The following is a 12,499-nucleotide window of genomic DNA, read 5'->3' as shown; positions in this document are numbered from 1 at the left end:
TGATCAAAGTGACTTCATGTAGACTGCCAGCACTCTCATGGGGCCTTTGCCATTCACTCTTCACATTTAGACATAGAGTCCAAAAAGGTGATATAACAGCTGCACACACTGAGATTTTGCTGTTAGCCTAAAGCTACGAGAGCGTATAGCTCTGGAGTAGAGCCTCCTGCTGTGCTGCTGACACTAATTACACTGAAAAAGCCAGACCTAAGCTTGGTTTTAATCACACTGAGAGGAAGAGGTGGCTTGTTGATTTCCCGAGCACTGAAGGCAAATTACAGAGCATGGCTTCCTGGAAGGTAATGAAGACGTTTATGGAGAGCAGAAACGCAGAACAGTTTAAAAGCTTAAAGTATTCACTCAATCTCAAACTCAACTAGATGCTAATGATGCAGAAATAGTAATAATAGAAATAGGGGCTTTGTTTATAAGCAACGCTTCCCTGACAGGAATTTTGTCCATCACTTTGCACTACATCTCCTATATTCCCAGCTATTATTCGTTTGAGCCTCTTTTCCATTTTCCAACCTTCAGGCCAAGGTTTTTCTCTTTGGCTCTCACTCACACACTCACAATTTCCCTTCATACTGTTTCTGAATTCTAGATTCCTCTCTGGTTCATTTTACTAGTTATATAATATTGAGGGACGTGTCCTTCCTCTGTTTTCATCTTTCAGTCTCTGTATATTCTGAGGAAAACCCTTACCTTCCACTGAGACCTTTTTACTGTTTTTAACTGACTGAAGTGAACAGACGATGAAAGCAAAGTGAAACAGAGAGCCTAATCTACTTTCGTTGAAGCATCACCGTAACACGTGGAGCACAGGCACAAAGCAACAAACTAGAATGATCGATAATCATAAGCTGGGGAAAACACATGAGGGTCAAGACCCAGGAAATACTACACACGTAACTAGAAATCCAAGCAGTAAGGAATCACGGCTTATACTTAATGACATGAATGCATGGTAAGACTTTGCGAAGAGACAAAGAAAAACAGGGTATACACAGACAAACTAATCAATGAGCTAACATAGAACAGGTGAACACCATCAGGTAACTATGAGAGGACATGGGTGGAGACTAAACTAGAACAGAAACAAACAAACAGAAATGGAAATCTAAACTAAACAAAAACATATTACATGAACCCAAAACAAAATGACATTACAGCAGCCCTCACATGACACACTACCGATATTTTGTCAAAATAATATATGCGGTCTGTTCTGTCTGTTTGCCTTAATACATTAACATAACAGCATATTTGAGAGGTGTCTACTTCAATCAGGAACAGAAATCGTATGTGCAAATTAATTAATATCACTGAAGAGCAGGTATTACATTTGTGAGAGCCATTGCTCTCATTTGAAAACAAAATAAAACAATTTATCTTTTTTAATAATAAGTATGTTTATAAAATTTTGAATTACTATTACCACAGTAAAGTTAAATTCTATTCAGTGCATGTCCAAACAGTTTTCTTTATATATTTCTTATTAACAGAACACACACTTATGTCTACATGCTTATATTTTGCTGTTGTTTTTTTCAATTGTTCTTTTCTTTAAACTATCATTTGCAAAATTTATTCTTTGTAAATTACTGGCAATGATGCTTCACAATGACGCATCACATGGCACATGAATTTTCCCCCAGATGGAATAAAAACAAATTCACTTCAGGAAAGGTTGAAGAAAAACATTGTATATATGACGCGCATGGCAAAGACGGCCATATGGACATGTTCACAAGCAGCATTCTTCAGAAATTAGATGATAATCTTCCTACTCGTCCAAAACCATGCATGAGCGCAGATGCTTATATAAATCGACCAAGATACACAATTGCATGCTGATGTTCAGAATCTGGGTCAGTCTTGATGATTTATAGACAATCTTTAAGGATCTTATTCCAAAAAAAAAAAAAGTCCAGTTCCCTTAGACTGCTGACTAGGCACTTGTTTTACAGTGTCTGAATAAAGTATTCATATTGAGCCAATTTCTAATGGAAAATTTAGACATTTCTAGTCATTTCTTACAGCTAACAAGCAGGAGGTGTGTATTAATCTTCCAAAAACTATACCACACAGCTGAATCCCCCCTCAGAGCAGATTAAACACACCAGACTACACCAAGCTGGACCTCTGTAATGGTTTTCCTGGACAGTACTTGAATGAAGTGCTTAGACTTAGTGCACTCTATGTTTTGGCGGAAATCCAGATGCCAACACAGAACACACGCCTCACAGCACATCTGTTTTTGTGCGCACACGCGCGCATGTGTGTGTGTGTGTGTGTGTGTTTAAAAGCTCACAGCTGTTTGTAGCCTCGATCTACAACCCTGTTTCATAATTTAACCTCTGAAACTCCAAAGGAGCAACAGACCATCATACATCACTCAAATTAACACTCACTGGAGCATAAGAAGGATTTAACATATGAGACTGATGGGTAGTATGCAAATGTATGGTCTGATCCAGTGTGGTCTGAAGTGTTTTATTCCTCTTATACCACAATAATTTGCCAATGATTACATTTTTAATAATTAAAATTGACAAATCGTACTTTTTATCCATTTATAGCTATATTAATGTTATGGAACATCCGGGAAACAGGTTCTTGTTCTTGGTTACGTTAAAACAGCTATAAACAGCTTTACCTCTGACTGTTACTAAGCAAGGATACTGGAGACTCCTTCCAAAAATATAAAATAAACATCTCCCTTCAGAAAACATCACCATATCAAGAATTACACACTTTTAAAATCTGTTGAAATGTGGTGGGTCCACCATACAAGTCCCTGTGTAAGCTGTTACTATAGAAACAATAGTATGTTAGAATGAGCACATTCATACAAACCTGGGATTTGCCTCCCAGCTGTAACAACTGTCAAAGCTGCGTTTATAAAATAATAATAATAATGAACACCTGCTGACTAATCAGATAAAGTTGATTGATGAAAGCAATAGAGATCAGAACCTGACTGGATGCGACAAGTTTAAAGACTCCACCAAATTCAAACTAATTCAATATGTTATATTTAAATTTATGACCTATAATCTAAAGTCTTTTGGCCTTAATGCCTCGTTACCATACAACTACATACTCAGGCATGGAGTCCAATGCAAATATGAGCATGAAATTTGGAAATCTCAGTGGAATCGCTTTGTAACAGAAAAATGGCACTGGCTAAGCATAACTGAAGCCAAGCATGACTCACAGCAGGGCTCAATCTGTGAGCAGGATATGAAACCGAGCACTGGCTCTCTAGAGAAAATGAGGGTGTGTATGCATTTTGTAATAACAATGACAGCTCACCCAGTGCACTGCGAAAAGGGTGTGTCTCATTGTCCAAACTGGTCCCTGGTGCTGTTGCATGGATTCCAGGCTTATTTAACCAGTTAAGCCTTTCTGCAGTAAACATTTCTGCATTGCATTGTGCACTAATAGTGATGCATTGGTTTCCGCAGTTATGCAGAATATTCAGTGACAATTAAATCAAAATTGAATCTATACGAGCTCGTTGTGGGTTTCTGTATGATGCCATCTTTTTTACCCAAAGAGATTACACAACATAACCACAGATATGTTCATTTGATGCCAAATTACATGGCCTGAGACCGTTATGGGGTTCTAATTTCTCCTCCTCTCTATGCAGGTCCAAATTACAGAGTGGAAACTGATGCACACATTTTGGAAGACATCCCATCACTTTAATATAAAGCTGAACTCTGTGATTGCGACTTCATCTGCCTGCCAATCCAAGCTCCAAGCCAGATCTTTTACTCAAGCAAAAATACATATTCCCACAAATGAACCATGTCGTTAATGGCTGCCAGTACTATTTTCTATTCTGTATGTTGGCCTGAGAGGCTTGGCATGTGACAGTCCATTGAGCATTTTTTTTCCTGTTCTTGTGTAAGGATAGTTTAAGAACAAGCTGGCAAAAACAAACACATGCCCTGAGAACAAGGTCGCAGTTTACCCTTATATCTGCTTTAAACTCCTGTCCAAGACATTTGTTTTTACTCTGTTTAATGAGTCATTTTAGGCTAAATGTAATGCAGTTACAGTGTAAGAAAATGAAGAAACATGTTTAATGTCATTCTTAATAGTGTAACACAGGGAAACACATGCAATGTATATGACAAAAAAACTTTATAAGTTGTCAATATTGATAACAAGAAAATCCTAGTAGGCAGAGAGAGAGAGAGAGAGAGAGAGAGAGAGAAAAAGAATTTTACTACAAAAACCCTAAGGAATGTCAGTGGATAAGACGGCTCCATGGAAACAGGATAAATGGTAAACACCACGTACTATCCTTCGCTTTTACTGACCCATGACACCTGAAGCCAGCTATCTGCCCCCAAAGTTCACCTAGATAAAGCTATCGCAAAGCAAAAGTGGCCTCTACCAGAAGCAAATGCATCTTTCATGTCTGCTGTCCTTTCCCCTTCAGTGAACTGGCTTTTCTGCCACAGCACTAATTTTCGAATCGGAAAGGTTTGGCTGCAATACTTTTTCAATTCTAATATTGTGTCAATGTGTAATGTGTTACAAGTAAATTTGTTTCATTTTTCTATATCTAGGGTCCTGATATATTTTAGGTTGTAATAGCTTTAGAACATCTAACCCATAAAGAACTGTTCCTTGTAAATATTACTTTCAAGATTACAACATTACAACATTACAGTAAATGCTAAACATAGTCTGTATGTCTGTTCTCCAGTGCATGAATATTAAATGTATGTCCCATATGAAATTTTTTTTATCTCATCTAGAACCTATAAACACAAATTAGCATTACCATCTCACAGATTGTTCATTTTCAAACATCTTTTGTCATGCTGTGACAAACATGCTGTGTATACTATGTGGAATATGTTGTGTAAGCTCTGTGCATTGATAATCCATTAGCTCTATCCTATGATATGATATGCATGTGAGTGTTTCTGTGTCGGGGGAATCTGGTATTAATTTCCTCTCGAGCTGTAGGATGTTGCTGAGTTCCTCTGCTTTCATCTGGCCCTACAAAGGCTTAATGAAGCCAAGTCTTATGGATATGATTGACAGTTTTATAGAATAAAAGGCAAAATGATGAAATTAAGCCCCTTGAAAAACTTTTTTTCTTTTGCTGACAGAATGTTTACATATGAGAATATAAAAGGATTCTAATTTTGATTGTAACTACAATATTTTTCCTCATTTCTTTCTTGTAGTTCCCACTAGCAGTCACGCTTATAATCACACAATAGTAACTTTACTCCTAAAGTGAAGGTCAGCATGTGCATTGTTGCTATATGTGTACAGTGGTTTATTTGTAAAGTATTTTCAGGAGGAAATTGTGGGTTTAAATGACTGAGGGCTTGGAGATATAGCTATATTTAGATAACTTGTTTTTGCATAACTAGCAAGGCTTTCCCCAAATATCATTCAGTTGATCTGAAAATGCACTAAATCATATCTTATTTTGGCCAAGATCCTATCTGACAAACAACTATCAGTTTTTAAATGAAAATGGAGGCATCTCTATGCATACCAAAGTAAAGTCTGGTATGCCACAAGGCTGTACCTTTTCCCCATATATACTACTTCTGGTCTGGCTGGAAGGCATGGGTTTTTATTTTGAATTTTTGACCTTTTTCTGTTCTTGAGGAAAGATTGAGAGATGGTTAGGAATAAGGTTGTAAAAACTACATGGCTGTGGCATCACTAAACATGTCATGACTTTCTTTGCACCATTAGAGCAGATACTTTTAGATGTAAGTAAATTATTTCTTCACTTTTGACGATTTCCAGTTTGTTTTTCAGTTCTTACCTTGTCTCCTGGTTGTGGTCTCATGATGGACACTCTGTCATAGCCTTTCTTCAGCAGTACCCACAGGGCATCCAGTTTACCCTGAAAAACCACAACACAGACACATACACGGCATTAGACCAGACTGCAGGAACAGGCTCCTCACTGCATTTCACCTGAAAGGCAGATTTCTAGCTAGACACTATATTTGGGTAGCATTTGTGCTAAGTCAACAAGTACTGTCCCAATTGGAAGGCCTACTGAAATACTTTATTTCCACCAAATTTAAAGCCAACACACAAAGACCACAAACAACCACTACATACAAGATTTAGTTGAAACTGGACTTTAGTTGAAAATCTTTTTTCTACACTGCATTGTTTCACAGAGCCCCGGGGCTCTGGCTCTGCTGCCTTGCACTCCTGGAGGTTACAACTCAGTGTGCCTACTCTCCATGACTGACCCCCACCAGCTGGCAGCATGCACATCAAACAACAAGCTCCACATTCAGGGCGAATTCCCTTCACCACATGTGCAGCTCATAAAGGTGAAAGGTTTTGGTACAGCTATGATAAAGTGTTCGGTTAGCTGGGACATATGTCTGTCAGCTGAGACCCATGTCATTACATGGCTTCTTGTAGGCATCTGCCCTTAAGGAAAAATCCCATACATTTCACATGTAATAATAATATGATAATTATATGAAATAATAATATGGAATTACATGGGAAAAACATGGGAAATTGCATTTCAACAAGTTATGTCCCTGAAATTACACAAGTGAACTCAAGTAAACATGTGACATCATGTGAATAATATGTGAAAAATAAAATTACATATACTATGGGTGAAAATATATGAATCACATGAAACCATCACACCTGGAAAATATGAATCACATGGAAAAATCAATTGAAAATAAATGAATTATGAAAAAAATCACATGAAAATAAATGAATTGTGCAAATAATCACACGTGACAAATAAAAAGATGCACTAAATGTGAAAAAGTGGCAAGCTTCTAAACACAGCCTGTAAATTTAACACGTGAATCATGTGATTACTCATATGCAAAGTATGTGTGACTTTTTTTTGTAAGTGTAAACAGAATAAGCCCTAAATCGTGGCAACTGCTTCACTAGATCAGTCATCTATTTCCAAATATTTACACACCATATCCTGTCAGCATTGTTGTGTATGACTTGTTCACATATTTCACAAACAGAGGCCGCCGGGTCAAACAGTGAACAAAGGCCGACTCCTAAAAGAAAAACACAACAGAAAAACCGCAAGCAGGATCCAAACCCTACCGCACACAGATTCAAGTGAATTCCAGCAGGCTTAGTGGGTAAGGATGTGTTCACAAAGGGTTTATAGTATCCATAAAAATGCACTTGCTACATTCATTTTAATGAGAACGGTGCATTGACGGGAAACACACCAACACATGACAATGCAAAAATACACTATAAGTGGCCAAAAGTAAAGTATGCGGACACATGACCATCACACCTAACCTGTTAGAAGTAGTTGTTGGAGCAGTAGTTGTAACATTCATTCATCTTCAGGAAGCGCTATCTCCTGATCAGGGTCACAGGTCAAGGTCAGGCCATGGCAAGGCACCATGTACACATATTTACACACTACTTCATAACAAGGGGCAAGTTAGAGTCCACCTACTGGCATGTTTTTGGGAGGTGGGAGGAAACCAGAGAACCTGGAGGACACTCACATGGACATAAGGAGAACATGCAAATCTCCACACAGACAGTAATCCAAACTCAGGATCAAACCCTGGAGCTGTGAGACAGCAGTGGTGTCTGCTGTGTAACCATGCCGCTTGTATCCTAGTGAAGTGACCACAATGTGCTCACCTTAATTGGAGAATACCACTTGCGAGGGCTTGTCGGTTTATGCATCCCATTGTTCAGGACCCGGGTATGTGGAGCTTCAAACTCTTGTTCTGGCATCTTCACCCTGGCATTTTTTGCCTTTTCAAGTTTAGCGCCCTCTTCAGTTGATCCCTTCTCCCCCCAGCGTACCTGGAAGACAAGGATAAAGGACATCCTACTTAATTTCTTCTGATCTGTTGGGTTTATATGTAGACACATTTACTCATCAGTTCAAAACTGGATCAAAACTGATGGATGATTGGACAAAACGAATATTTCCTTGTGAAAAAGTAGACTTTATGGTGTAACAGCATTACACAGTGTATGCTTGGTTATTTGCCATTACTGTAAATTATGTGTGGTCTTTGTATGTCATAATATTTTCTTGGGCTGCAGTCTGATCACACCTCTGGGTGAAAGCAGCTGGATATTTCAGACATACTTTTTGATGTTAGCTTTGTAAATTTAAGTTTTATGTCTGTATAGTAGTCTGTTAGATTTTAGTATCTTTCTGTAAACTGCAGTAACTGGTCTTGGCTAGCCCCTGAGGCCAGTTTTGTTTCCATCAGACTCAGAAGTATGTACACTCTGATATAACAGAGTCCCATTCTGTCATGTGTGTGTATATTTCTTTTATACATTATCATGTGTTCTCACCTCCATCCTTTTAATCCCCCCGACTCCACGCCCTCCATAGTAGGAAGCATCTACTGTTGGCCACTTCTTCTTTGGTGCTCCGTCATCCTCCTCATCCTTCAAGAAAAAGATTACTAGTCAACAATACAAGACTTATTGTTCGTGCAAAACAATAAGACAATGGAGTCACTTTTCTGCCAGCGTGAGATTTTATGGAGCTCATTTCATGTTTTTTGGGCTATTCATCCAAATGGCCCCAGCATGTAGCCAGAAATGAGGTGTGACTCTTTCTCTTTGACATTTTCATTTGTTAGCCCTTTCTTCAGAGGCTGAGCCACACGGCCTACTCTCCCTCCCTGATGCAGTAAACGCAACTCTACGTGACTCGCCCAAGTCATGACTTCATTTTTTCCAGAGTTTAACAGGCCTTGCTTCATTCCTCCATTTGTGCCTCATATGAAATTTCAACCTCTTTTCGTTTTAACCCTTTTCTCCCTCAACAGGCTCCACCTGCCCACCGGTCTTCACATCTTTAATTCTTCCTTAATGGAATGCTTACTTAGCCAACAATTATTCACAACTCATTCGGATAATTGGATTATCGGATAATTGGACTATCATCAGCATTCATTATTAGTAACATTAAACCTTTTTAAATGAGCTATTCTTTCTATTGTTCTTGAACCTAAAAGCTTTGCCATTTCTTGTATTCCCTCTCCTATCATAATGGTTTAGACCAGAGCTTGAGCAATCTCCTGTCTTAAAACCAACTCAGACCTTGCAACATTTTTATAAAGATCTCATATTACAGATATGTAACAAAGCCTCACTGAACTAATCCATCATAGCCCAACAGAGCTAATAAAGCTAGATGGTAGGTTAATGCAACCTGCCAAAATGTAAGTGAGTTTATTTTGCCATTTATTGTACAGAACTAAACTCTCTAAAGGGCTTTTTTTGTATTTAAAAAAATTGAGTGAAACAGAGTTACTGTTACCATCCTGAAGCTGATTATTTTCCAATAACAGCACATTCCTGAGGTGTTTCATTACTCTTATACCACAGTAATCACTAATTACTTTTTATTGTTTCTAGTTCCATTTAATGTTGTGGAACTCTGGCAAAACCAGTTAGTTCCTGTTATCACTTATGTCAGAGCAGCTATTAACAGTCATTCCCTCACATAAAATAAATGCAGCATGTCATGTTCCTGAGAAACCAGAAAGCGTAAACTCCTCTATCCTGAAGACTTTCCTGTGTCTGAAAACCTCTGATAGAAACGTGACTCTGGGGGTTCCTTCAATAAATGTTAAGTAAATGTCTTCTTACATACAATGTCAACAGTTAAACACATTTTATGCACATTTATTTGGATCGTCCACCATACAAGTCCCTGTGTAAGTTGTTACTATAGAAATGATAACTTAATAGAATGAGTGCATTAATATAAACCTGTGATTTGTCGTATAGGCTGAACTATAAGAGTCAGAGTTGCTGCTATAGAAAATTAATCAGTACCTTCTGACCAGTATCGCGTTTTCAGCAGCGCTATTGTATAATGTTTAAAATCTCAATAGAGTGCTGAGATTATATCTGCAAAGGACAGACAACTCTTAATAAAATGCCTTTAATTGCTAAATACCTTAGATCCTATCCAGCATTAAAAATGACTTGTGTGTTTTATTTTAGATAAACTTTATTTTATTTTATTTTATTCAAGTCCCTACCTATACTTATATACAGTATAAAGATCAGATCGAAAGAGCCACAATAAACTTGTAGCAATGACAATCATTTAGCTTGTTTCTCTGTAATAACTTCATCTTGTCTCCCTCTCCATCCAAAGAATCTCATAAATGAAAATCTCTGATTTGTTTCATCTGAGCAGAAAGTCAGTCCTCTTTGTTCAACAATACTCAAAACCACATGCTCCTAAACTGGAGTTCTTAATGAAAACCTTTTACAAGAGATGCAACTCGCTTGTTTGTTATGATGCTTTACTGTGCAGTGAGGTAAATCATTACTGTAGGACTTACTGGTCCCATTTATCCATCTTTGATACCACAGCTCTGAGTGTCAGCTGATATGTGTTACCTGACTCTATGCAAAGTTGTCATGCAAATCGAGACATGCAGGATTGTGCTTTATGATAATTTCTCAACATCACATGCTAACAGCATACAGTACTGTATGTCAGTAAATTAGATAGAACAATCCGTATCAATTCACCCTTTGATACCAATATTGGCCGCTCCATTCAGTCTTGGTTTGGTGCATCCCGAGAGTGATTATTAAAAACCTCTGTGACTAACAGTGACAATTCATTTGAACAGGTCGACTGCTTTGTAGTCTATGCATTAAGCAAGAGGTTTTCGCATCTGTAGTAAGTGGAGAGGAAACATATTTCATACTTAAGCATGACTGACTGTGATAGATCTACATAAAGTTGTTGCTGGTCCAAGTAATATGTTAAAAGCAAGGTTTCTAAATATCTACCAGTTTGAACATACCTCATTGCATAACATTACTTTAATAGGACTGCCTTAACCTATTAGAATTAGCAAATCTTTTCCATATGTTTGAAATACATGGGGTTCCAAGAGAAATCAGTAGTTTTTTAAATGTCGCCCTCCATTATTCTGGCAGAAATGTGATTAAAACCAGACATGAATCTCAAGTGTAGGATTCCATAAAAACTAAACACCAATCTCCAGACTAATATATAGCCCTCTCACATGATTTGGTTATGTGAAAAATATTTGTATCCTCTGGATGTGTGGGCTTACATAAGCAAAGCTGGATATTAAAGAATATTCTTATGATCATCTTATGATCCTATCACCTTATTGTTTTCCCAAGAGACACATGTGATTGATTAGGAATAAAACATAATGCGATGTAGTGTTACAGGAAAATAATCCATGATAGGGTGGTGTGACAAACCATGAAGTTACTGTTACCACCCTTAAGTTGATTATTTTCCCATAACAGCACACCCTGATGAGTAAAAGAGGAATAAAAAACACAAGTAATTTGCCAATAACTACAATGTCTGCGAAGCACAATAGTTCCTGGTATCTCTTAAAGCAGCTATAAACAATTGTTCCCTCACAAGCCTCTCTTTTTGTCTCTCTCTTGTGAAGCTAATCAGACAAAACAAAACAAAGCAAAAACACAGCTTGCCATGTTACCAAGAAACCGGAAAGTGCAAGGATCTCTGTCCTGAAGACTTTCCTGTGGCGGAAAACCTCCATAAATATTAAATAAACACCTCATTACACAAAGCTTCACCACGTCAACAATTATGTTTTCCTCTTTGTTAAATAACAACACATTTTGCTTATTATTTTTTATTATCAGGCTTAGAGTCTGCTATACAAGTCCCTGTGAATCAGTCGTAAATAATGTATTAGTGTAGATAAAGGATTAAACAATTGTCAGTGCTGTTGTTATAGAAGATTAATCCACACCTTCTGACCAATCAGAATCAAGAATTCAAAAGCACTGCTTTCCAAAAACACAGACTGATATAAGAGACTTACCGAACTGTCCTCTTTTGGAGGTGGTGGGGGTTCATGGATGATCTGGAGAGACAGAGAAGGTGAGGAGGAGAGAAAATAAATGGAAGGGGGGAGAGGTGAGAGAGATAAACAACCTCACGTGAATCTTCTTGCACTGCCATGTCAGACCACATTTTCCCCGAAGGCAAAACACGATTTATATCTTTTGCACCAACATGTCAAAAGTAATGTGTTCAGTATGTGCCCGAAAACCGGACTGCACAAAACACATGGCCAAAGAATTCCTTTCCTCATGTTTTTTTTTTTTTTCAGGATATTTACAAGCAATTTGGAGTAACCCAAAAATGTGCAGGCCAGATCAGTGAACCTGGAGACTGCGCTGCTTGTGTAGGAAGGGAGTGAGAGAAGAGAGGAGGTTGGGATTAAACTCTTCCGCACGCGAGCTCTGTTGTGAGCAGATCACATGATACCTGTGTGGGTATCCAATCTGCTTTTGTTTTGGAAGATTTCGGAGAATCACACTTGAGCAATGGTTTGGAGAATCAGACGTATTTTCGAAAACATGTTATGGTGATATAAGCATGTCTGCTTTGTGTTGTTTTTTTACACTGGGCTTTGAAAGCAAGCTATTTTGACTAATTGAAATGTTTACT

At 37.9% G+C, this 12,499-nt stretch overlaps 1 protein-coding gene across 1 annotated transcript in view; it reads right to left on the bottom strand.

Moving 5' to 3' along the window:
• antxr1a (ANTXR cell adhesion molecule 1a) overlaps positions 1–12,499 on the bottom strand; it is a 36,431-nt gene that overhangs the window by 3,027 nt on the left and 20,905 nt on the right. Inside the window, exons 14-17 of the mRNA XM_026945872.3 lie at positions 11,868–11,909; positions 8,347–8,442; positions 7,672–7,839; positions 5,819–5,899 (exon numbers count right to left, since the gene is read on the bottom strand). Coding sequence (XP_026801673.1) covers positions 5,819–5,899; positions 7,672–7,839; positions 8,347–8,442; positions 11,868–11,909 — 387 coding nt within the window. The remainder of the gene's footprint in view (positions 1–5,818; positions 5,900–7,671; positions 7,840–8,346; positions 8,443–11,867; positions 11,910–12,499) is intronic.

This window comes from Pangasianodon hypophthalmus, chromosome 8, assembly GCF_027358585.1.
Source record: "Pangasianodon hypophthalmus isolate fPanHyp1 chromosome 8, fPanHyp1.pri, whole genome shotgun sequence".
In the NCBI taxonomy this organism is placed as follows: Eukaryota; Metazoa; Chordata; class Actinopteri; order Siluriformes; family Pangasiidae; genus Pangasianodon; species Pangasianodon hypophthalmus.
The sequence above is the reverse complement of the archived record's forward strand: the minus strand, read 5'-3'. Positions and strand labels throughout refer to the sequence as shown.